The sequence below is a fragment of the Squalius cephalus genome (assembly GCF_949319135.1).
Source record: "Squalius cephalus genome assembly, chromosome: 2".
Lineage (NCBI taxonomy): Eukaryota > Metazoa > Chordata > Actinopteri > Cypriniformes > Leuciscidae > Squalius > Squalius cephalus.
This window is the reverse complement of record NC_137123.1, coordinates 50,152,821-50,179,891: the sequence shown is the minus strand read 5'-3', so window position 1 is coordinate 50,179,891 and position 27,071 is coordinate 50,152,821. Positions and strand designations below refer to the sequence as shown.

At 36.6% G+C, this 27,071-nt stretch overlaps 2 protein-coding genes across 2 annotated transcripts; one reads left to right on the top strand and one right to left on the bottom strand.

Annotated features, from left to right (window-relative positions):
• Positions 1-1,035: 1,035 nt before the first annotated feature.
• On the top strand, positions 1,036-22,893 carry LOC307144854 (DNA-directed RNA polymerase I subunit RPA49-like). Its single transcript, XM_079847507.1, has 14 exons — positions 1,036-1,137; positions 1,248-1,320; positions 9,865-9,950; positions 10,213-10,316; positions 10,415-10,491; positions 10,584-10,669; positions 11,139-11,191; positions 11,892-12,036; positions 12,126-12,236; positions 12,315-12,411; positions 13,066-13,199; positions 14,801-14,882; positions 15,008-15,139; positions 20,716-22,893. The coding sequence occupies exons 1-14, from the start codon at positions 1,077-1,079 to the stop codon at positions 20,873-20,875; spliced, it is 1,401 nt and encodes a 466-aa protein (XP_079703633.1). The 5' UTR covers positions 1,036-1,076; the 3' UTR covers positions 20,876-22,893.
• Positions 22,894-23,029: 136 nt separating this feature from the next.
• LOC307144860 (F-box only protein 10-like) lies at positions 23,030-26,832 on the bottom strand. The gene is made up of 3 exons (XM_079847519.1): positions 26,451-26,832; positions 25,423-25,604; positions 23,030-24,082 (listed from the first exon to the last, which is right to left on the bottom strand). The coding sequence occupies exons 1-3, from the start codon at positions 26,709-26,711 to the stop codon at positions 23,905-23,907; spliced, it is 621 nt and encodes a 206-aa protein (XP_079703645.1). The 5' UTR covers positions 26,712-26,832; the 3' UTR covers positions 23,030-23,904.
• Between the last annotated feature and the right edge of the window lie 239 nt (positions 26,833-27,071).

The following is a 27,071-nucleotide window of genomic DNA, read 5'->3' as shown; positions in this document are numbered from 1 at the left end:
ACTAATGTCTTATTAGAGCTGCTTCAAAGTAGAATGTGAATGATCATATATGCATGTGATGTATATTTTTAATGAATTTTGAATTGTTATGGTCTCCCCAATGTTCAAGACATGGTTACGGCCTTTCTTCTAAAACCTTGGTTCTTGGTTCACTCTTTTAAGATTTTAGAAGTATGATGTCAAGAATGTTTTATTAGTCTTTCAGTACTAAAGAAGATTCAGAGATATCTTTAACAATGCTTAAATAGGCTGCCTGAAGAAACATCGGGATGGTAAATGCGATCATTGCTAATACTTTTCTTCTACATTTTCTTTGCTTGGAAGCAGACCATCTCTTCCTGTTACTTCTTTGAACCCAAGTTGAAGGTGTGAAATCTACTGTGAGCCAGTGAGACGCTAATGCGAGACTGACAGGAGAAAGTCTCAAGCGGTGATATAGCTACTTCTAAAATATTGGTTGCAAGCATTCTTTTTTCATATGATAATTTCAAGAATGTTTTATTAAGTCTTTCTGTGCTTTATATACGTGGCATCTCATTCTCTTTCCTTTCCTGTTGTCTTTCTTATTGCCCTTTTTTGTAGAGGCAGTACAAATGATGTACAAAATGAAAGCACAAATGAAGTATTTGGTCCAAACACACCTCTGATTCTCCTGAATTTGCCACATATAACGTACACATAAGATTGATGGTGATTATTTTACTTTTTTATTAAAAATATATATTAAAAGTATTAATTGTTCATAAATATTCTAATTGTTCAACCCGAAAAAAGCTGACAAAGCAGTGGCAATTAAATTTGTCTCAGAAATCTTAAACTGTATTTTGTCCTTTTCACTCAATACTCTAACAATTGCTGAAAATAGTCATGTTTAAACTGACGTTTAGAGAAATACGATTGACAAATATGATATCCAGTCATATTTACATCTATTACTACTACTAGTTCAGTTTAGCGATACACAAGAAGTTAGACGACCTTTCAGTCTCAACTCGTTTTGAACATCGACTTTTATTGTGTTTCTTTACAGGTTGATCTGTCAGATGATGCTCAAAAGGAGAAAGTTTTAGTCCTGAATGCAGCGAAAAGCGTTTGTCCTGCAATTCCTCTCAATTACGAAGCAAGAAATTAATTTATGTACAGACATTTATTCAGTAACACACCGTTAGTTACGTTTTGTTTGTGGTGAATGAAAATTTAAATACACTTTAGTGTATATAATTCTCGTTTTCGCTGTGTGTTTTCAGGTAGTGCCCTACTAAGCCGAGAAAAACGACGCACATTGGTCAACCAAGACAGCGAAAACAACACATGTGCATGGTAAATGAATTTTAATTACTTTATACATTAGTGTTTAGTCTATATAAACATATTTTAAAAATCCGTGTCGAAATCGACTAGTTTGAGTAAAAGAGGACGAAGATTCAGAATGACCATTAACGATTATACTGTCAGATTAAGATACGGATGATTAAAATCGGCTGAGGAAACATTAGGATGGTAAATGCAATCATTACAAATATGTACGACATTTTTTTGCTTGGAAACTAAATGTTTCTGTTCTGTTAAAGATGTAAATTCAGTAAATTCCAGTGAGACGCTCTAGCGCCAGACTGCAGTGCGATGCTGCGCTCTAGCGGGAAGGCTGCGTACTGCACGCCTAAACACTGTTTTTTTCACTTGATACAGTGTAAACTATGAATAATTACAGTAATTTCATAATTAATAACTAATAATTAATAAAAATGAGGAACGCTTCACGAATTTGCGTGTCATCCTTGCGCAGGGGCCATGCTAATCTTCTCTGTATCGTTCCAATTTTAGTATATGTGCTGCCGAAGCAAGCACGAACTGAGGGAAATGAGGAGAACTATTTATAGCCAGGACCCCCAGGTTTGTTTTTCATTGGTGGTAAGTGGATAAACCACTTATTCTACTCACTTATGTCAAATGTGACTGTATATCATGGTGATATGAACCTGTAAACCTATATAAACCATGATATTTTCAAATCAGCAGTTTTGTTTAGGTTTACCATAGTATAAATTGAGCTCTCTCTAGACCATATGCAAAGGAAGACTGTCTCTACTAGCTGTGATAGGACATCTCGGTGTGACGCAAAGACGCTCTTTGTCTCGTGTTACACGCCCTCCCCCGCAGAATGCGCAGAACTTCGCCCGTCTGTGGGGGAGGGCGTTTAACACGAGACAAAGAGCTCCTCTCGGTGTCCCACCCATGGTCCCACCGAGACGTCCTTTCCTGTCACAGCTAGTAGAGACAGGCTTCTTTTGCATAGAGTCTACAGCTCAGATTATACTATCACATTTACAGTCACATTTGTAATATGTGAGTAGAATAAGTGGTTTATCAACTTGCAACCACTAAACCACATCCCTTGGGGTCCTGACACGCTTCTTTTGCACATGGTCTACTGCTCAAATTTGATCAGTCAGATCACATTTGATATCCGCGTTTCTCGCACAATAGGCTCAGAGACCAGGAAACTCTCTTTTCAGAACAACTGTGGCAGTGAAACACTGTGAAATGTCTAAGAATCACAAAACTCAGAACAGCCACTAGAAAGATTTGATCTGACGTCAGGATCAACGGGGGTTATGTGCAACATACTTCCGTATTCAGGTCAAATAGGTTGCACCGCTTCCGGTTCAGGTCTTTTGTATGTTTTTCTATGAAGATGCCTTTAAAGGAGCTACTAAAGATGAGCATAACCAATGTCCATCGCATTTGCAGATTACATTCAGATATTAAAAATTGAGTAAAATGCCAACACTAAAAATAACTAGCTAGGTTAGCTTAACTTAAAAGTCCATAGATATAACATTAGTTCATACTGCAGTTGTTAACACTTTCTCCGACAAGCGGATTTTTATCTGAGAAGCTTAATGTGGCCATGGGTTTTGTTAATAAATCCATCAGAGTGATGCCAATGATGATGGCTAAATCAAAGGGGAGAGAGTACATGTTATGTAGAATGTGACTAAAAATGAGCAATAGGGCCCACCAATCCCTGTCTAAACTTATTTGAAAAAGTAATGGGCCCGGAGCAATATTTAGTCCGAATATATAGTTCAAATTTGTTTCAAGTTTCAAATTCTGCTATAAAGCAGCTCTAACAAGCCAATAGTGTCATTATACAGCTCAAGTGTGTTCTGTGTTGATTCGGTTCTGTATAATAACGGTAAAGATAATCAATTGTGCATACATACTGTGTATGCCATGTATTTGTGCACATACATGTACGTGTGAGTGCCGTGACAAACTCCTGTGTGCTCCACTGCACACTGAACAAGCAAAAGACACAAGATAGTAGTGTTTTACATTTGATTTGTCATATCCATGTGTAGTTTGGTGTGTACGGTTTGCGTGTAGAGTTACTATGCAAAAACACAATTTTTAGAAGAGTTAAAATAAAGTGTTTGCTTTTGCATTAGTGTGTGATGTTTTGTGTGTAGAGTTTTGAGAAAAGGAGCCATAGTTTCAGAAATGGTGTAAAAGCATTTAAAATATATATATATATATATATATAAAAACTGTAAATAACACTCAAAAGACACTCACTTGTCGCCATCTAGTGGTGTAATTGTTTTCCAAGTTTTGCCATCACAGGAATAAATTACATTTGAAAGTATTTTAAAACAGGAAAAAATAAGTTATTTTAATTTGTAACAACATTTTACAATATTACTGTTTCACAGTATTTTTGATCAAATAAATGCATCCTTGGTATGTCAAAAAGGCAACTCGCTTGCACTGGTCAAAAAGACACTCAAAAGACACTCACTTGTCGCCATCTAGTGGCATAATTAAGTTTCCTACTGTCTTAAAAATTACTCACCCTGAGAAATATTCAGTTTTACCAAAAAAAATATATGAATCATTTACCCCTTAGTGGCCATATATCGATTCTGATGTTATACGAATAATGAATTTGCAAAGACCTTTAATAAACCGTTTTCAACATTTAGCACTAGCCATATTAAAGAAGTAAGACCATTGGCATTATTTGAGGTATCAGTCGGCGCTCTGTTTTGTGTGTGATACTTTTACATCTTTTTGTTCACTGCCAGTTTTCACTGGTAATTGTTCACTGCAGTTATATTGACGAACGCGAGCAGGAAATTAAAAAAAAAAAATCTTTTTGTTATTGATTGGAGAAAATAAGCTTTTCAAAGCTACGAAACAATTGACCTCGCAAAATGGTTCACTGTTTCGAAGCGTTCGAAACGCCACACGCTGGTGTCTTACTATTAATGTAGTGTCTGTTTAGAGACTATTACTATTATTACTTTTAATTATACTAATGTCTAATAAAAACGTCTACAAATGTATAAAACTGATCAGAGATCAGGTAAACCCCATAGACACTTGTTCAATGATTCGCCGCTGGGGGGCGATAATCAGCATGATTCATGGGTTCACATCGCCCAGCGGTGAACATTGACATTTCTAAAGTTTCGAAACAGTTTATGTAAGGAATAATTGACGACAGGCCGTTGAATTATTAGAAAAATAATGCACACCCGAGGTGGTAATGCGGTCACGACGCGAAGCGGAGTGGCCGTTACACCTCGGTGTGCATTATTTTTCTAATAATTCAACGGCCTGAAGTCAATTATTCCGCTTATACTACTGTTACCACACCTCGAAACATTGTTCAGATTATGTATTTCAAGACGTTTGTAAAGTTGTTGTCATTAAAACGCTCTTGTATGTAGGACTAATTTCTTACGCATGAGTTAGTAACGGAGGTTTGAGCCACTGATAGCAGACTAATGCTGGGGACACACGACTAGCTGACACATTCTCTGACTGTTTTCATCGCAGCTTATTTTAAACACCGACTTTGAACACAGACTGAACGCGCTGAACACGCGTTTGGGCATGAATGATCAGTCATCAAATTACATTCATAACCGGCCTTGTGTCTTCGGCTCGGCTTTATGCAGTTATTAATGCAGTTATTAGAGAGATGTTGCAATAATGAGACAGAAAAGCATGTGCGTCAATATTATTTTTTATTTATTAATTCAATTCGTTTTAATTAATTAATTCATTTTTTTTTTCTATTATTGACAGATGACAGTAGACTAGCCAAATAAATGGAAAAAAAAAGCCTTTTAACAAGTAAGGCCTATCAATAATTATTTATTTGTTATATTATCTGCAATAAAAATCCGTGCTGCAGGACTATCCATTTATTTAGCCTATATTCAGTTTAATTTTCTATTGATTATAGATAGGAATATACTTTCTTTATTCAAATTAAACTGCATGTTTCCATTGATTGTGAAGCTAGACATTGAAAATTGCAGATCAAGCGCATGGGGCTAAATGTTTTTTCTTGTTATGAATTGTATCCTATTTTCCGTTATTACAGTTGACTACGCGAAGTGATATGGAACTGTAATGCGGTCAAGACCTGCCTGGAACTACTTTAGCTGTGCGTTTCCCTGAAAATAATGCACACCTTAGAACGTTCATCAACCAATCAGATTCAAGCATTCAACGGCCCTGTAGTAGTAGACATAACAAAGCATCGTTTACTGAAATCGCGTGACTTAGGTAGTCGACTCAGTTTAAATGTTGCAATATATGATCCACACTACAAAATGGAAATGCAGAATGTTCATGCTTATTGTTGACAAAAAACAATCACATAGGCTATTCGAAACTGGAATAGCCTTAAATCAGAAATGCTTCAAGGATTATTTTGCATAGATGTTACATTTCAATCAAACTCCAATCCCAGCAAACACATTTACGTTGTGGCAACGTCTGTGACACGTTGCATTTCTGCTATGGCAACGTCGCTGTCGACGTGCTCGCAACATCTTCTCTATAAATTACAGAAACGTCTGTCTGTCTGTGTGTGTGTGTGTGTGTCTGTCTGTCTGTCTGTCTGTCTGTGTGTCTGTTAACCACATATCTCTCGAACCGTTAGTCCGATGGATTTCAAACTTGACAGGTGTCTCGCTACGGTCACGAGTAAGTGCAGTGCCAAGTTTGACGTTGTTTGGATGAGAAATGCTAAAGATATCGTTAAATATATCATTTTTATAAGGTTGTGGTTTAAAAATAAACATTCTGACACTAGAGAGTTGTATCGGTCAAAGAAGCCCCAAGAAGGTTGTGGTTTAAAAATAAACATTCTGACAATCTGTCAGCTACACTGTTTACTTCTGAATATTATAGTTTGGTTCCAAAACGTGATAAATCCATTTTGATTAATTGGAGTAAAAATGTGTTTTCTTTACCAAGAAACCAACAATTACTAAAAACACACACAAAAACTGATTTTGCACGGGCATTTTGCACTGCTCCCTGAATCGACACGCTTATTCATTTGTGGATGTTGGATGTTAACTGAATCTATATGTCAGCTATGCTGTTTCTGAATATTATATTTCATTCTGGTGCGCTTAACGTTATCGCTACTGTGTAATAGTTAGCCTATGCTATTCACCAACTAAACATATCCTATTCAATGCGTTCACAGTCTCTTTCACGGGCATCATTTGTTGATTTCAAACTTGACAGGTGTCTCGCTACGGTCACGAGTAAGTGCAGTGCCAAGTTTGACGTTGTTTGGATGAGAAATGCTAAAGATATCGTTAAATATATCATTTTTAAAAGGTTGTGGTTTAAAAACATTCTGACATTAGAGAGTTGTATCGGTCAAAGAAGCCCCAAGAAGTTTGTGGTTTAAAAATAAACATTCTGACAATCTGTCAGCTACACTGTTTACTTCTGAATATTATAGTTTGGATCCAAAACGTGATAAATCCATTTTGATTAATTTGAGTAAAAATGTGTTTTCTTTACCAAGAAACCAACAATTACTAAAAACACACACAAAAACTGATTTTGCACGGGCATTTTGCACTGCTCCCTGAATCGACACGCTTATTCATTTGTGGATGTAAACTGAATCTGTAAGTCAGCTAAGCTGTTTACTTCTGAATATTATATTTCATTCTGGTGCGCTTAACGCTATCGCTACTGTGTAATAGTAGCCTATGCTATTCACCAACTAAACATATCCTATTCAATGCGTTCACAGTCTCTTTCACGGGCATCATTTGTAGTTGCCTATTCACAAACTGTTTGCTCAAACATAGCGTTTTCTCGGAGTTCACTGTGTGCTTTCTACCATGCACAAAAGAAAATGTCACTGAACTTTTGCTGTGTAATTGTAACAATGAGCATTCAATCACACCAAACCAACCCAAACCTACTAAAAACACACACAAAAACTGATTTTGCACGGGCATTTTTTGCACTAGTCTCTCTATAAATTACAGAAACGTCTGTCTGTCTGTGTGTCTGTCTGTCTGTGTGTCTGTTAACCACATATCTCTCGAACCGTTAGTCCGATGGATTTCAAATTCGACAGGTGTCTTGCCACGGGCACGAGTAAGTGCAGTGCCAAGTTTGACGTTGTTTGGATGAGAAATGCAAAAGATATCGTTAAATATATCATTTTTAAAAGGTTGTGGTTTAAAAATAAACATTCTGACATTAGAGAGTTGTATCGGTCAAAGAAGCCCCAAGAAGGTTGTGGTTTAAAAATAAACATTCTGACAATCTGTCAGCTACACTGTTTACTTCTGAATATTATAGTTTTATTTGGTTCCAAAACGTGATAAATCCATTTTGATTAATTGGAGTAAAAATTTTTTCTTTACCAAGAAACCAACAATTACTAAAAACACACACAAAAACTGATTTTGCACGGGCACTTTGCTCTGCTCCCTGAATCGACACGCTTATTCATTTGTGGATGTTAACTGAATCTATATGTCAGCTTTGCTGTTTACTTCTGAATATTATATTTCATTCTGGTGCGCTTAACGCTATCGCTACTGTGTAATAGTAGCCTATGCTATTCACCAACTAAACATATCCTATTCAATGCGTTCACAGTCTCTTTCACGGGCATCATTTGTAGTAGCCTATTCACAAACTGTTTGCTCAAACATAGCGTTTTCTCGGAGTTCACTGTGTGCTTTCTACCATGCACAAATAAAAATGTCACTGAACTTTTGCTGTGTAATTGTAACAATGAGCACTCAAATACACCAAACCAACAATTACTAAAAACACACACAAAAACTGCTTTTGCACGTGTATATTAGCCTATATATTATATTTCATTCTGGTGCGCTTAACGTTATTGCTACTGTGTAATAGTAGCCATGCTATTCACCAACTAAACATATCCTATTCAATGCGTTCACAGTCTCTTTCACGGGCATCAAACCAACAATTACTAAAAACACACACAAAAACTGATTTTGCACGGGCATTTTGCACTAGTTGTAAAAAACGTAGAATTGTAAGACGCGTCAGGGCTGTGTAGCAACGTTGTTGCGCAGCATTCAGCAACTGAGAGACTTTTTTTTTCCCCCCTATGCTAGATAGGTTTGCTGGGAAGATTTGAGGATTTGGGGAATGGGCTGGGGTTTTCACTTTTTGCTGATGATGGGTCAATCTGGAAAAGGGAAAGGAACATTGATTTTATTGTTAAAGTATTACAGGAGGCTATTACAATAGTTGAAGAATGATCATATAGATGGGGTTTTAAATTATCAGTTGACAAGACAAAGATAATGTTTTTTACAAGGAAAAAAATTGGAGGTGAGGTAAATCTAAAATTATATAATCAAGAACTGGGAAAAGTGAAACATTTTAAGTTTTTAGGGTTGTGGTTTGACTAAAGAATTACATGGGTGATGCATATACAGAAAATATTGGACAAATGTAAGAAAGTGATAAATATAATGAGGTGTTTAGTAGGAAGTGAATGGGGGGCAGATAGGATGGCATTAAAGGCCATTTAAAGTGGGCTGATTAGATGTGTGGTGTATGGATCAGCAGCAGATACGTCTCTTAGAAAGTTAGACAGTATACAGCATCAGGTATTGAGACTATGTACAGGAGCTATACAAACTACACCAATTATAGCACAACAGGTAGAAACGGGGGAAATGTCAATAGAAATGAGAAGGATACAGTTATCACTGAATTATTGGGCTAATTTACAAGGCCGTAGTCTACTCTAGAGCATCCAACACAAGGAAAAAGAGAGGAGGAAAACGAAAAGCTTCGGATGGACAGTAATAGAGAACGCAACAGAACTTAAAGTTAATCAGTTAAAAGTTAGTCCAACTACACCGCTACCAGTTATAAAACCTTTAGATTAAAAGCAGTAGATTTACATTGTTAGAAAAGAAAAACAAGGATAAGGAATGTAATTCATGTAATGTGCAGACATATATTAATGAGTACCACTGCTATGTTCAGATCTGCACAGATGCATCAAAGAGTATAGACAATAAGATAGGAGTTGCTTTTACTGTTCCAGAGTTTCAGTTATCAATAAGGAAAAGGATCAGTGATGAGTTATCTGTTTACAGTGGAAATGATTGCACTATTATTAGCAACACAGTGGATAGGAGATAAAAACCTTTGAAATCAGTTGTTTGTTCAGACTCAAGTTCAACATTGGGTAGCTTACAATACAGTCATTCGGAAAGTAGACCAGACATTTTAATATAGAAATACAGCAAACATTATACTGAATTCAAAGGATGGGACTTGCAGTGATATTTGTATGGGTACCCGCACATATTGGTATCCAAGGAAATGAAATGGCAGATTAGGCAGCAAAAGAAGCCATAAAAAACAACGACATTAAGTGTTAGTATAAGTAAGAATGAAATCAAGAGTATTATTAAGGAAAGGTTAGAATAACTCATTTGTAGGAGAGGAAATAAAATGTCATTTTGTTCCACGCTCCATACCAGTCGGTGGCGGTAATTCATCATTTTGTTGTTTGTCAACCGCCAATAAAATCTCAAAGAAGAAGAAAATGGCGGAGACCTGTACATGGAAATCATGTGAAGAAACGGGAAAGGATGCGTATATTGGTAACTTTTTTTAATATCCTAATCATCATAGGTGTACTAAATATATTGTTGGCGTTATCTGTTGACTCTTATTTACTAAAAATACACTTCCATCTTTGCGTTTAATCCACGTGGAAACGCACCGTGCTCGTGTCCAAATCAAACAATCACGTATTAACGTGCTCAGTTGAATAGTTTGTAGGCTAAAATAGTCAAAAATCATTGCTAGATGTTTGTTGTTTAGTCGCTTCCATATTTTTAAGTCACAGTCTTGTCACTGTAGTTAAATTCTCTAATGGACTCGTGAGAAAAGCAAAGCATCTGGACTTCAAACTCTTCAAACACGAAGATGGAGTCAACCCCAGAAAGAAAAACAGACGGATTGTGGTAAATCTACCTATGCAGATTGAAACCATTTTTATTTTAGGTCTTGAAGTAAATCTGGCGACTGTGGTGTTAAGAAACATTTTCTGTTCCCATGTTAGGTTGCAGAATCAAACAGACTCCCCTATGTTGGGAGCAACTTTGGGCCTGGGTCGTCGCAATGTAATAATCTGTGCAGGTGTGAGGTGATATGTATAAAAAATAAAAAAAAACGATTAATTGATTGATAACTGGATCTCTGAATAATGGGATTGTAATGGTCGTTAACAGGTATTTTGTGGGAGTTCTGGACAAGAGCACTATGCAAATGAATGTTCACAATGCTCAGCTGTTCAATATGCTGCCTCTTATACCAGGTAAATATGGTACATTTGTAATGTATGATAATAGTGGCATAACAGTTTTTTTTTCAGGGCTTTTCATGGTCATGGAAAATGATTAGAAGGTTTAAAATGCTTGTTTTCAAGCTTCAAAGTCATTAATTATAATAAAGTCTATTGATATTATTGTACAGTATAAGTTGTATTATTATTATTATTGTATAATAGTTGTGTATTTAAAAATACATTTAGCTCCATACTGAAATATCTCACCAGCTTGAGATTGCTTCCTGTGAGTGTAATTTATGTCAAATTAAATCTTTAATGATTGGAAAAGTCATTTATTGGTCATAAGGTTTGCTAAAAAAATATTTTATCATGGCTCCTTTGTAATTCTTCAACAGAATAGTTGTTGTCTACAATAGAGATAGGAGCCATGTGCATTGTCTTTTGTTAGACGGGATGTCAGTGAAAGAGAAGTTCATTGTTGAGTGTGTGTCTTCAGGTGAATCCGCAGCAGATGACAACACAAAGCAAGCTGAGACATACAGAGAGAAGGTGAGTAACTGAATATGTGCCTTTCTTAGAAATGTATTTTTATATTCATTTGGTTTTGTAAAATGTTTATACCATTATCAAGTCAAAAGCACTTTTACAAATTTGAATATTTTATAAATGTTATGTTATATATTTTTTTGGGGGGGGGACTAAAAACAACTAACCTTGCCTTATTATAAAATTATCTGAAATATTAGGTTGGCATTAGACAGAATTTTCTATCATAATTTTCTTCTCTATTGTGACACATCCGAGGGAAATGGCTTTTCAAATGAGGAAAACATTTTGTTCAGTGGGAATTGATTGGATCGTTGTTGTCCCACCCTCGCGCCAGTGCTCATGTCATCAGCTTTAAAAAATGCTTTAATGTTGATTAAAAAAAGTTTTTCTCCTTCCAATGGTTAGACAAATAAAAACATGCAGTTAAAAACTTGTCATGTAGAATCTAAGAATCTAGAATCTAGAATACAAGTCATGTGGTCTAAGAAATTACTAAATAATATTCCAAACTAGCTATGGTGAAGAATTTCATCTTTTCAGCTTTTTACTTCATTATGAAATGAGGACAGTTGAATCACCCTTAGACGCTTGTCTTTGAGCCCCCCAAAAAATACAGAAATGTACTTCAATTAAAAAATGAAAAACTTGTGCATCATTGAAGAAGTCATAAACCATGTGTGTCTTCTCTGTCTGGGCACAGGTGGATGCTCTCATTGAAGCGTTCGGGACGACTAAACAGAAGCGTGCTCTGAGCTCCAGGAGACTCAACGAGGTGGGCAACGAAATGCTTCAGCAGGCTGTGGCACTGGCTGCCAGCAACGTCATAGATCGGAAAGGAGTGGAAGGTAAGTAGCAGTATGGGTTTTCACAATTCATGACTAAATTGCGCATTGAAAAGGATTAATAGCAATGGCTCTTCAATTCTGTCTCTAAGCTCTGCGTAATGAAGTGAATGAAAGTGAGGCTAAGACAGAGACCCCCCTCTTCCTCCCCCCGTGCAACACTGCAGCAGAAAAACCAGAAGATGTATACTCCTTTGACCAATGTATCCTTTTTAGTTCTCTATATATATGTTTCTCCACTTCATTTTTTTTCTGTGTCAAGATCCCTAACTTTGTTCTAGTATTGTCTCCAATTGAGTTTGATGCGCTGAAGGATGTTGGAATGAAGATGGCAGCGCTGACCCCTGAAGACCTGCAGAAGATGAGAGCTGAGCTTTGGTATGGAGAACATCATGCCGTTGATGACAAGGGTTATTTATGATAACACACACGCATACCAATTCAAAGTTTTGAAATAATTATTTTATAACTACCAAGGCTGGATATATTTGTAAAACAGTAAAGTTGTAAAACATTAAAATCATTACTATTTTAAAGGCACAATATGTAAGATTTTGGACTAAAACATGACACAAATCATTAGAACAATGTTATACATTTTGTTGACTTGTGTACTTGCATTATCCCAAATGTTTCCAATAATGTTTAAATCCAGAGAAATCAGCCATTTAAACCAGTGTAACAGCCTGTGTTATTGCGTCGCCGGTCAAAGACGGCATATCTGCATTGCCTTCTATTTCCAAAGGTTGTAAAAATATGCCACTTTTGATCAATTTAATGCATCCTTGCTGGATAAAATAATTAATTTCTTCAAAAAAATGACTGACCCCAAACTGAATGTTTAATAATCTTGAAATATCAGAGAATAAAATTGTGATTCCAGCACGGCACAAAATTTTTCTCCAAAATCTTGGAAATGGCTGGAAAAGTTGTTGGTTTTGGCTTTTTTTTAAAAAATTTTTTTTAGATCCAGATTAATGATAGAAATGCTATAGAAATGCTTGTTTTTATTAATAAAAATGTGTTCTCTAGTCCGCAGACTGTTCTTACACATCTTGAATCACTTCCCAATGAGGACACAGCTCGTGACAGACAGTCTCGTTGTGCCTGGTACCTCTCCTTCCTCATCAAAGTCTCACTACAGAAACGTAGTGTATCCTACAAATGTGAGTGTTAAAGAAAAAGTTAAATTCTTTAGTTTGTCTGTGCCAGTAGATCATATGGTAATAATGTATTGATTTCAAGAATACTGGTTGTATGGTTGTTGTCAGAATTATTGGCACCCCTGGTAAATATGATCAAAGATGGCTGTGAAAATATATCTGCATTGTTCGTCTTTTTGATCTTTTCACAAAAAAATTCACAAAAATCTAACCTTTCATTGTAGTAAAAGAATTGAAAGTTGGGGGTAAATTGCATTATGAAATAAATGCTTTTCTCCAAAACACGTTGGCCATAATTATTGGCACCCCTTTATTAAATACTATTTGCAACCTCTTTTTGCCAAGATAACAGTTCTGAGTTTTCTCCTATAATGCCTGATGAGTTTGGAGAACATCTGACAAGAGATCAGAGACCATTCCTTCATACAGAATCTCTCCAGATCCTTCAAATTCCCAGATCCATGTTGGCACTGCTTCTCTTCAGTTCACCCACTCATTTTCTATAGGGTTCAGGTCTGGGAACTGGGATGGCCATAGCAGAAGCTTCATTTTGTACTCGGTGACATTTTTGTGTTGATTTTGATGTTTGTTTTGGATCGTTGACCTGATGGAAGATCCAACCACGGCCCATTATAAGATTTCTAGCAGAAGCGGTCAGGTTTTTATTTTTTTAAATCTGCTGGTATTTGCTAGAATCCACGATACCATGTATCTGAACACGATGTGCAGAACCCTCTAGCAAAAAAATACTTTTTATCCCTGTTTGCACCAAGCCCATCTGGTGGGTTTGCTGCCAAAAAGCTCCTCCCTCCATCTGACCATAGAATCCAGTCCCTTTAGAAATTTCAGTGGTGTCTGACACCTGAATATGCTGGAGTTTGTTTCTGGATGAGCGAGGAGCATTTTTCTTGAAACCCTCCCAAACAACATGTGGTGATGTAGGTACTGTTTGATATTTTGTTTAGGCTTTGACCCCAAGACTCTGCTAATCTCTGCAATTCTCCATCTGTGATCCTTGGAGAGTCTTTGGCATCTCAAACTTTCCTCCTCAATGTGCACTGAGACAATATAGACACACTTCCTCTTGCTGGCAGATTCGTAACATCTTTAGTTGATTGGAACTTCTTAATTATTGCCCTGATGGTGGAAATGGGGATTTTCAATGCTTTAGTTATTTTCTTACAGCCACTTTCTATTTTGTGAAGCTCAACAATCTTTTGCTGCACATCAGAACAATTTTCTTTGGTTTTACTCATTGTGATGGATGATTAAGGGAATTTGGCCTTTGTGTTTCCTATTTATACTCCTGTGAAAAAAGTCAGACAATTTCATGTTCCTAGTCACCCTGGTGTGCTAAAAACTGTAAATATTAATGGGAATATACTTCAGAGATACTTTACTCATAAAAGATTCTAGGGGTGCCCATACTTGTGGCCAGCGTGTTTTGGAGAAAAACATTTTTCATTATGTGATTGAAAATACTTTTTTTTTTTTTTTTACAGCCATCTTTGATCATATTTACCAGGGGTGCCAATAAATCTGACCACACCTGTATATGTCCATCTTCTTTAAATAACCTTATAATTTTCACTCTCTTTTGCAAGTTGGTACTGAGAATGGATGTCCCAAAATCATCAACAACAAAGTGCTGAAGAATTTCACAGTGGAGAGTTTCCACAACGGCCGGTGTGTGTGTCCTAACTAGGCACAGTCCTGTAGCCTGTTTGGACTTCATTTTTGCCTTTATTTATTCAAAACCTCTGAAATTTCAGACAATGGTCATTAAATGCAAGTTATGTTTCTCTCTACAGACTCAGGAACACAGTGTCGACATCCATGCGTATGAAACTGGTTTCTCACTGTTTGGCTTTACTGTTGCACATGGGTCATCAGACGGCTAACCTCACACTCTTACATAGAGACATGGACATCAGCGATAACAAGTCAGTCAAATGTATTATTCTACACATTAACCCTGTAAAGCCTGATATATGAAATCATTCTCAGATTATTTTATTTTTTTGAAGTGGAACGGTTTATTGAACTTTAAAGGTTGTATCAGCGATATCAGGCCCAAACATAAATGATCACATTCATCTAATCTTTCCTAACGATCTGCTAGCTGCCCGCCCCATAAGCAGGCCGTCAAAAAACGCGTCTCTGTAGGCAGCCTAGGCTCTGAGTAAGGGTGGGAATCTCTAGGCACCTCACGATTCGATTCGATTACGATTCAGAGGGTAACGATTATCGATTATTAACGATTTTTTTATTTGGTACTTTTAAAGCAAAGTATTTATGATGACCCATAACGGACTTACTTCCATCTTCCTATATTAATTTTATTAATAAAACAAATGGAAGTGATTTGAACATTGCAAAGAACCAACAGGAAAATAAATGTGTGCCTGTACTAGCAGCGTACTTGTAGTAAATTAATACAAACTTCAGCATATTCTGAATCTCTTGCATTTAATAATAGACTTCTAACCAACATCCTCTTGTTATTTCCAATGAGCAATATAATCCTTCAGACAAAAAAAAAAACATTTTGCTGTAGCAAAATCACAAACAGTTTTTGTTCAAAAATATAGAACGATGTACCAGCAGCTCTCATATAATGCTTGTGGACGCATATTCTGAATAATTAGTAACATACAAAGCCGCTCTTATACACAACTAAATAATAAAGAGTTATGACTTGAAATGTTTGCTGTATACCACAATCAAAAACAGCTTATACAAAAAAAGTGAATGAACATCTGCAGAGAGCACAGTCAAAATGTAACTTTTTGTGACTGGCATTGCACTGATACTGTGACTGTGGAGGGCAGTATAACGTACGTATAACAGATCGGTTTACAGTATATTGATGTGAAAACTAAATACTGAAAGCAGCTTTCATACAAAAAATACTAAATAGGTAACAATGAAATTGCCAATTTTCCATACGTTAGCTTTTAACGAAGAGGGTGCCGTTCGAATTTGGCGCTCAGCCATCATGCGTCTGTTATGTGCGCGACTCTGTTATGCGCGCGCCACAGACTGCACGCGCACTGCACGTCCGCTTAGAGTTCCGCCTTTTGCGTTCCGTCAATATTACGTTATTAGAAAAGAAAAAAATTTTTTTTTTACAGAATCGATTTTTTGACATTTGTGAATCGATTCAGAATCGTCCACGTCCGCATCGCGATACATCTAAGAATCGATTTTTTTCTCCCACCCCTAGCTCTGAGATCTGCACACAAAAACAATTGCTTTCACCAACCACTCAAAACCAAAATAAATAGTGTTCCAACCAATCACCGACAGGGGTGGGTGTTGTGAGGTTTTGCGCTCGTGCACGGCTGCCTATGACGGCTGCCTATGACAGCTGCACGCGAAAACCTCAACACCCACCCCTGTCGGTGGTGGTGAAAGCAATTGTTTTTGTGTGCAGATCTCAGAGCCTAGGCTGCCTACAGAGGAAAGATTAGATGAATGTGATAATTTATGTTTGGGCCTGAAATCGCTGATACAACCTTTAAGACAAAAGTTTATTTCTGTGTATCATGTTTGATACTTCAAGCTTTTATGGATCATATAGTATGATATACTATAGGAGAATATATCCAGAGGCTCAAACTCAACAACAATATGCAATTTGGTGCAGTTGCTGATATTGATATGTGCAAAAACTTAGATATAATTCTAATAATGTAAATCTTCATAGCATTATAGCAGACTACAAATGTTAGTTGTCAATCTATATCCAGTAGCGCGGGAAGGTGGTGGGGGGCTGTGGACTAACGTAATATTGTACTTTAAAAACGTGAAATAAAAATAAATAAATGGAAAGCGTTAACTAACTCTCTTATGCCTAATGTAGTGAGTGTTCAAGCTACGGAGAAAAAAAAAAAAAAAGTTTGAATTTGTCATGCTTTGTTCCGATCAGAGCTCGTGAGCAGAGCGCGTTTCTGAATATTCCGCTCCGCTCGCTCATTCCGCTCAGGGTCGCTCGCTCAACCCAGAATGACCTGCTGGTTCGAGTGAAATAAGGGCTGCCTCCGGATGGACAAATCACCCCTTTATATTAATTTTATTACTTAAATAGGCTATATACAGGATAATGAGCGTGTAGGCTATATAGCTGCACTCAAGTGCATGCATAAAGCTTGCTGCAAAGAACTGGCAAAAGTATGAATGTGTCAAAAACAGAAAGGAGACATTTAATTGTTTATTAATAAACTGGTGTTTTCTGTGTCGCTGCAAAGAAGTTGACAATGTGGACTCGCCATGAACGCCAGAGAGAAATGCATGTGAAGTGCACATTTCATATGGATTAGCCTACATAATCAGAGAGTAGCTCATTTCTTTTCGTTTTGAATAGTTTCGTTTAAAAGTAGACATTTCAAGCTTTTTATAATAGATAGCCTATATTTCTCAAATCTGTGATGCACAAGCTGAGTTTCGGCGCCCTCCAGTTCACGTGCAATGCAAGTGATCGTGCCGGCGCCTTATTACATTGTCTGCTATATATTTGTATTAAATATTGTATTAAAAATTATTAAATACAGGCAATTGGTTGATAAAACATTGATCAAAATTAAGATACAATTTATACAAAACGAAAATATTTTAAAAATAGTCAAAATCATGTCTTACGGACAATCAATGTCTCCAGACATATTGCACATCTCATGATGTATGCTATCATTACCTTTCTCATGCTGCATATGCTCGCTTTCATAATCAATATTGATTAAAAAATAACATTAGCCGATAATATTTAAACATAAATATGAAACTAAAAATGTTTTCTTTAATGGCTACAACACATAGAGCTGGTAAGTCCCGCCCATCCGTAAAACCCCAAGTGGACCTCTAGGTTGAAAAATCGTCAATGCAAGTGAATGAGAGAAAATAATTATTTTCTGGTCCCGTTTGAATTGTGCCATGAATGTGAACATATGTTGTCTGTGAATTTTTTATATAATTTTTCATGTTACGAGTTTGACAGTATATGGTATGATTCTTCGGCTAGCAGTTGTGGAAAAGACATAACGAGAAAGACTACATGTCGCCTATGAGACGTCACCCCATAAAGTTGACTTACCCGTGGTTTTCGCCAACCTCAACGATTTTGTCCTCTCCCTGAAAGAAGGCGGTGAAGTGCACCAAAGACACAGCCATGTTTAGCGGGATCCGTGAGCTAGTGTCCGTGTGCTAGTGGTGGTGACGTTTCAAACGCGTCGAAAGCAGCGAAGAGTTGTAGTCCACAAAGTGCTCTCACACAAAGTCAACCCGTATCAAACTTCTACCCGCTAAATTGTAGCATTCTTTACACGAAAAATTATATAAAAAATTCACAGACAACATATGTTCACATTCATGGCACAATTCAAACGGGACCAGAAAATTAATATTTTCTCCCATTCACTTGCATTGACGATTTTTCAACCTAGAGGTCCAGTGGGGTTAGCGGAAGGGGCGGGACTTACCAGCTCTATAGGCTATACAGTACAGAGAAATTTCATGTCTTGTCGTCAGCCACAACATAATGACGTCACATATTTTCCAACCCAGCCCTCAGCCCCCCTCGCATGAAACAGCGTCCAGCGCGCCTGTCTATATCTTACAGTAATACGTCTTAGGATATTTAAATGCTTAGTTTTGTGGTCAAAGCTCTATAGTTTTTTTGTGACATAATACAATGCAATACAACGATGACTGAGTGACAAACTTTACTCAATAGCCAGATGTATCATATTTGAAACTCACATTTTAAATGGTTAGTTTACCCCAAAATGAAAATTCTGTCATTAATTACTCAACCTCATGTCGTTCCAAACCTGTAAGACTTTCGTTCATCTTCGGAACACAAATGAAGATCTTTTTAATGAAATCTGAGCAATTTCTGTTGATAGTCTACACAACTACCACTTTGACACTTCAAAAAATTCATAAAGAGATCGTAAAACTAATCCACATGAATTTGAGCGGTCTAGTCCAAATTTTCTGAAGAGACTCGATCGCTTTATATGATGTTTCTTTATATGATGAAACCCGCGAGTGAACCTCATTGGTTTTTTGCGCGTCAAGCGATCATGCTTGAGCTTCCGTTTACCACAACTGATGTGTGGGTTGATATGTTTACATGTGAATAAAAGCCTAAATTCAATCCGTTCATCATATAAAGTAATCGTGTCTCTTCAGAAAATTTGGACTAAACCGCTCAATTAATATGGATTAGTTTTACAATCTCTTTATGAACTTTTTCAATTGTCAAAGTGGTAGTTGTGTAGCTGTCAATGGAGGGACAGAAATCGCTCAATTTCATCAAAAATATCTTGATTTGTGTTCCGAAGATGAAAGAAAGTTGTACGTGTTTGGAATGACATGAGTGAGTAATGAAATAATTTTTTATTTTTGGGCGAACTAACCCTTTAAGATGAATTTTCTAAAATTATGCATTATGTATTGATAATCAAGTAAACCTGTTACTTCAGTCCATTGAGAGTTGTTATTATATTTTACTTTATAAAAATCATGAAAGATTGAACTGCAAAAAGACAAGTACAAATTTTTTTTTGTACTATCTAACAATTTTTTACTAAAAGGGCTTTTATATGCTAAAAAATATAGCTGCAAGCAGCGATGACTGGCCAAAGCCCCAGCGCCACCGCCAGCCCGGTGGCTTTAGGGCAACTGTGCACAATGGCCAATATGCATTTAAACTGGGTGTAGGAGCCATTTTAATGCAATTATATATTTGTCCATTGGGGGTGCTCTGACATTGGCATATTAGGAGCACATGTGTAATTAGACAACAGGTGTATTGGTAGTGGGGAAGCACACAGTTTTTGACCGTGTTAAGCCATGTACTACGTGGACTATTATGCTGACCGTGCTTCTAAGATTGTGTTGGATTGAATTTAATGGTGCCTTAACCATGCTTCACTGGTAAAGAGTGATGTTCAAGGACATGGAATATGGACAATGTTCGTGCGCTGTATTATGCAAGGTATGGACTTTGATTCTTTGAACAACAAAGAATGAGACACTACAAGAAGCTAACTGGAAGCAACGTTAATCAATTAGAGCACAATAAATAAAAGACATTGGTTGCATCTTACATCTGTGTTCATGGAGTTTATACGCGTTGATTACTTGCTCACTCCTATTACCAGTACAACAGCAGCTTAATGAAAAGCTGTTACACTGGGTACATGTAAAATTATTATGCCAAGCTTTGAGGCTCCTCCTGTTTCTCTTTTTGTCATTACTTTAATCTCTTGCCATGGCAACACCGTTTAAGATATCCAGTATCCGTTCACAATTAAACAAACTTGATAGTTATAGATCAGGGCTCACTAGGGGTCCTCAGCAAACTTCCAGGGTTGCCTCAATAAATCATAATTATTTCACTTCAGTTTCAGGTATTCAGTCTTAAGTAATCTTTATTATAATGAAAATAATGAATAAGTTAATTGAGAACCACTTTAATCTTTATTTTGACATGGTTTCAAATGTTTGTTTGCAGAATGTTGGAGTTGGCCAAGGCCATGGGACTGACCCTGTCCCGTCAGACTGTCACCAGTAGAGAAGGGATACAGGATGAGCACAGGATGGCCTCTCTGGTGCTTCCACTGGTGCATTATGATCGACGGGTGGAACGCAAGAAACGCAAGAGGATGAACTGAGCCGTGGACAGTAGTGCGTTTCTAAGCTGTGTAGGAACCGGCTATAACTGCATTTCATTTTGCAATTTCACAAATTTGCTCAATTTAGTGTTCTTGCAAGATAAATAAAAGACTATTCTGTAACTGGAAATTGCAATTACCTGTGTTCTGATTGGTTTTACAACAACCTGTTGCAAAATCGGTCCATATTGAGTTTAATTTGCGTATACCTGAGATGACTGTAATTACACCTGTGTTGATTGACTGTTAATGTTTAGCTTGTGAGCACAAGGATTGCTTTACCTGTGAAAAACGTCTTAGGGTTTTTGGAATCAAATCCATATCTATGCAGTATGCAACTAAACACAAAAACTACAGAAAATAGTTTTCAATGATAGCGATTATATTTATACTGCACAAAGTATAAAAACCATACTGTAAAAATAGGCACATTTTAGTAGATACATATTGCACTTTACAAATCAAACCAGCAGTTGGTATGAAAACATTACTAAAATAACAGCCTGCTGTAAATCTAACATAAGATGGCTACCTTTCGATAAATAAGGTCTAGTGTTCTGGAAGAAAATCCCATCACAAAATCCTTATTTTAGTAATGGGCTATGTTCGAAATGGCATACTTCCATACTATCCCTGTATAGCATGTATACTGTACACAGTGTGCAAAGATTCAGGATATCTAACCATCTACCACGTTTTACAAGCAATGCAAAGGCCGTGGAGTAAATGTTCATTTCCAGCATAATGAATAAACTGAAATTACTGCTAAAACACTGTCATTTGATCAGACTGCAAAAGGTTAAGACTTTTTTACTCGATTCATTTTTAAATGGCAAGTTGACAAGTGGATGCCACTCGCAAGCAATGAGGTGAATGATGTGATGTTTACTTGGATTCAGAACAAAACCTACTGTTTTATGTACAGTATATGCTGCACAGCTTTCAATAAATAGTAAGCTAGGATTCCATTCCGAACAAAGCCATGGTCTCTTTAAAAAAAACAACCACCCAGTTTCAAGCCCTTTGATAGATAATCCATTCAAAAATGAAAATTCTGTCATCATTTGCTCACAGGTTTGGAACAACATGAGAGTATGACATTCAGCTACAGAACAAAAAATATTTTAAATAATGTTGGTAGTTAAACAGTTTTGGTTTCTATTGACTTCCATAGTATTTTTTTGTCTAAGTATTGAGATCATTGGGAACAAAACTGTTTTCTCACCAACAGTATTCAAAATATCTTTTGTGTATCTTCATTTTTGAGTGGACTGTCCCTTTAAATTACAATTCATCATTAGTCTCTTTATTCTCATACCTATTAAGCTTTCTGACATCACAACGTATCAAAAGGGTTTTCATACGATTCTACTATTTAGCTGGAGCGACATATGATAATCTTGCTTACAGTCTTCAAAATAGCAAAACAGCTATCAGCAGTTTTTGCATATCCCAATATTTAGTAAAACTCTTCACCTCTATTCATTTCAAAATGAATGATTCATTGAGAGACATATTGATTCAGTGCCTGTGAAATCACATTTAAGATCTTTAAATTGTCTTTCTTCTGATAAGTTCTTAAAAATTCTCCAAGGGTTGCCAGGTCATTCGAGAACTAAACCCTTCAGTAATGTGCACAGGTGCATAAACTAGAGGGTTTTAATAGGAGAGTTCGATATTGCCAGTTTGCCACTTGTTTGGCAGCAGTACTCAGTGCGTGCATATTTGTTTTTGTCCATTGAAGAATCTCAGCAGAAGCCAGCAGGACTACAATTCCCAAGGTGCACTGAAATTGTTTATCTTCTATTTTCAGCACTGGTTCTGGTCTTTTGGGAAGAGAGAGGAAAAGCCACGTGACATGTCTCTTTCTTCTACTTCTTGTGTTCTCCCTCCTGACTTTGTGTGAATGGCTGAAATGATAACAACAGGCTGTAGGTTCACTGGACAAAGAAATTCATGTGCCTTACTGAATCATATAGGATTTCTTTTTAAATAAAAAAAATTGCTATCTTGATTTGCTTCCAACAATTCTCAGTTTTGTTTCTGAAAAACAAAACAAAAAGCTTTCCGGCACAAATGTATTCTGTATTGGACGGGGCGGCAGGTATCAGCAGATTTGCTAGCCAAACAGAATTAAGAAACAGGATAAAATACAAACTCCAGTAAGTGTTCATGAACACTGATCCCAGACCAGCTTCACTTCCATTTCGAGAGAGTGAAAAACAAAACTAAATAGGTCTTAAAGGGATAGTTCGCCCCAAAAATGAAAATTATGTTATTAATCACTCACTTCTTCCAAACAGGTGACTTTAGTTGATCTTCGGAACACAAATGAAGATCTTTTTGATGAGATCTGAGAGCTTTCTGTCCCTCCATTGACAGTCTACACAACTACCACTTTCAATTCCCAGAAAGGTAGTAAAGACATCATTAAAGTAACCCATGTGACTCCAGTGGTTTAATTAACACGTGGCCACGTAACAATGTCTGCTCTCGCGTCAACATCACGCGTACATTGTGGTGCTTTTGTGAACGTCTGTTAGAGGTTAATAATTTGTAAATAAAGTGGTAAATTGTTTCATATGCATAAAATTGAGGTTAAACCACTGGAGTGACATTTATGTTTTACTTTAATGATGGCTTGAAAGAGGTAGTTGTGTAGACTGTCAATGGAGGGACAGAAAGCTCTCAGATTTCATCAAAACGTTCTTCATTTGTGTTCCGAAGATGAACAGTCTTACGGGTTTGAAACGACATTTGGGTGAGTAATTGATGACAGAATTTTCATTTTTGGGTAAACCTTTAAACCATCATAGTTTGATTCCCGGACTACTAAAGCTACCATTGGTAAAAAGTGCTTTTAGATCATTTGGATGTGAAAGTGGTTGAGGCTTAATCCAATTGCTCATCATCCAACCTAGAATGTTGAAGCAGTGCCTTGACCTCCTCTGTTCTTCATGTTGAGGGGAAAATGTTTATGAATTTCCATCTGATCCATCATTGAGCTATAAAGCTGGGAATTATGTACCTCATAAAATTGAGCAAAAGATGCTGCCGTTGTTATGGCAACCACTTTCTACAGAGGCAGTGATTCTGTTTGTCATGGTGATGGCAAGGTGAGCAGGGAGTGTGGCAGGGGTGACACTAGAGGGGTTAGTATTGTGGGGACGAGGAGGTGGATTTTCCAGGGCCCAAAGGGCTTGTGATCTACAACAGAAAGAGTAGTAGAGGTCAAATATAGTATGCCATATATTATTAGTAATGCACTGAATTTTAAGCAACTATTTAATTCCTTTTTGGCTTTGGCTGAGACAGAGGGCCGAAATCATTGACCGAAATGGTGACATTTAATTGATGTTTCTCCGATGGCGCGTTTGACCGTGTCAGTGTCTTATTTCATGCACACAATGTGGGATAAGCTACAACAAATAAACGTGTAGACACAATAGGGCTGGGTTGTCTTCGTTTCCATCAACCAAGATATTTTAGTCTATGCTATTTTCAGCCGATGCGTGAAGAAAACAACTCTCTTTAAGGGGTTAGTTCACCGAAATATTACTCACCTTCATGTTGTTCTAAACCCCTAAGACTTTCGTTCATCTTCAAACCAAATGAAAATATTTTTAACAAAATCTGAGGCAGTTCTGTACTCTCCATTGGCAGCTATGCAACTAACACTTTGACGCTTCAAAAAATTCATTAAGAGATCATAAAACTAATCCATATGAATTGAGCGGTTTTCCAAATTTTCTGAAGAGACTTGATCGCTTTATATGATGAACAGACTAAATGTAGGCATTATTCACATATAAACATTGATCAGCGAACATAAACCGAACCTGCTTGACGCGCAACAACAAACCTCATTGGTTCTTGCAGAAGCTCAAATGTGCTGCGTAACTCACGAGAATGAACCTCATTGGTTTTTCGCGCGTCAAGCGAACATGCTTGAGCTTCCGTTTATCATAACTAATGTGTGTGTTGATGAATGTTTATCTGTGAATAAAAGCCTAAATTAAATCTGTTCATCATGTAAAGCGATCGTTCCTCTTCAGAAAATTTGGACTAAACCGCTCAATTCATATGGATTAGTTTTACAATCTCTTTATGAACTTTTTTAAGTGCCAAAGTGGTAGTTGTGTAGCTGTCAATGAAGGGACAGAAATCGCTCAGATTTTATTAAAAAGAACTTTTGGAAGATTTGGAACGACATGAGGGTGAGTAATTGATGAATTGAACAGAATTTTCATTTTTGGGTGACTAACCGAATTGGGTGAATTGAACCGACTAGTTACAGCTTGTGGATATATATTATACACGTTTTTATTTGAAGTTGATAATCAAATAAATTTGATTAATTAACTGATTATGAAATAAATGTTATTTTCCGTTTCAGCAAAATTACTTTCGGTTTCTGTGTTTTGTTCAATCATTTTTGAAGCATCACTCCAAATCTATATATTATGATATATATTGTAGACATGTTGCCTTTTACTTCTTATTGACTACATTTATAGAGTTTTGTGTCTGTTACGTGTGTGTTCTACCTGGGTCTGAGCAGAGAGTTGTTAAGTACAACACACTCCATGTTCTGTGTGTTTGTCCGTATGGGGGTTTTAGTACACGTAGGGTGGCCCTGATAAACCAGGTTTTCCTGAACCACACCTCGGACCCGCTCCTTTATGGAAATCCCATAACCCCGCAACGCCTGAACGCGATTCCGCAAGACCTGCAGAACAGATATCAAATGTCAGCATCTGATAACAGGAGCCTTTTCAGGACTGCAGATCAAACAGTACATGGGCAGTGTCAGAAACCTAAGGATTTGCTACACAGCCAATGCTTTTGTATGAATGTAGGCTTTAGTAATAATCATATCAATATTTAATGATTAGCTTATTTATCAATAAAACACAAAGTTTATAAAAATGAAGGAAAAAAAATGCCCGTTTAGCTATAAGTTTCCCCCTTCAACTGCTCCATCCGACACAATGTTCTTTCAGCCAACCACCAATTTGTGCGCTCAGGATTGTGTGATATAATAGTCAGGAAGAGACACAGATGATGACTTAAAAAATTATAATATCATTTTATAAAATAATATATATTTTTCAATTAATTACATTTTTTAAAAGTTAGAGATTTTTGAGAAATAGCAAGAGCTTTTAAAGGTTAATTATGATTTAAATAACAACAACAATACATGTATTAATATTATTGATATAAATAAATATTTATAATAATAAAATCATTATTAAGACTACAATAAAGTGTATATGCTAAAAACCTGGCGTTATTATTAATATTATTTTAATATAAAAAGTTCTATCCACATTTTTTATTGCAGTCTAATAATTATTTTAGTTTTATTATTATTGTCAAAAAGTAGAAATACAACGATTAAAAATCAGTTACAAAACTAAATAATCAGTACAAAAATAATCAGTATCAATATTGGCCATTAAAAATCATTATCTGTTAAAACACCATCTACCTCTGTATATTGGTTTCAGACACAGCCTCTGCATGCTTTTACTTTCTCAACCCTGTGACAGAGAGATTGAAGCAAACTCACTTTAACATCTGCATTGTCCATCACTCGTATTCCAACAGCATTATTTCCGACCACATCATTTTCCACAATGAGCCCATCGCCTCGGAAGCAGACACCGTGACATCCATTGCTATAAACCCCATTGCCGCGCAGCTCTACTCGACACTCTTTGTCCACGGCCACTCCAGTCCAGCCATTACAGAGGACACAGTTTCCAACTAAACGTGTCAGCTGAGCGCTCTGAATGATAGACATGCCGGCTCTTCTGTTATTGTTCACCATGTTGGACACCACGTTCAGAGCCTCACTGCTCTTCACATACACTCCGACAGCTGGAGAGACAGAGAAGAGAAGAAGAATGAATGAGATGTCAATCTAATTTGAACATGTATGACAGGGATACTCAGGTGAAGCTGACTAAGGATTTTTAGAACTTTTTGATGGCAAAAGGGCAACCAGATATGATGATATAGTACATTTTATATAGCAAATCTGAGCTGAATAGTTGTTTATATCATCACAAAATTGTAAACTGTACACACACATATATATATATATATATATATATATATATATATATATAGAGTAAATCTCAATTGCCTGATCTTCTTATTTCCTTACAAAATGTAACTACATTATTGC

Bases quoted from the DNA above. Each gene is read 5' to 3' on its own strand.
- LOC307144854 (XM_079847507.1), top strand. From the start codon at position 1,077: ATGCAGCGAAAAGCGTTTGTCCTGCAATTCCTCTCAATTACGAAGCAA. The intron at 1,321-9,864 runs GTAAATGAATTT...TTGTTTGTCAAC, and splicing joins GAAAACAACACATGTGCATG to CGCCAATAAAATCTCAAAGA. The intron at 14,883-15,007 runs GTGTGTGTGTCC...TTCTCTCTACAG, and splicing joins GAGAGTTTCCACAACGGCCG to ACTCAGGAACACAGTGTCGA.
- LOC307144860 (XM_079847519.1), bottom strand. From the start codon at position 26,711: ATGGTGAACAATAACAGAAGAGCCGGCATGTCTATCATTCAGAGCGCT. The intron at 25,605-26,450 runs GTGAGTTTGCTT...TCTGTTCTGCAG, and splicing joins TGGACAATGCAGATGTTAAA to GTCTTGCGGAATCGCGTTCA. The intron at 24,083-25,422 runs GTAGAACACACA...TTTCTGTTGTAG, and splicing joins AACTCTCTGCTCAGACCCAG to ATCACAAGCCCTTTGGGCCC.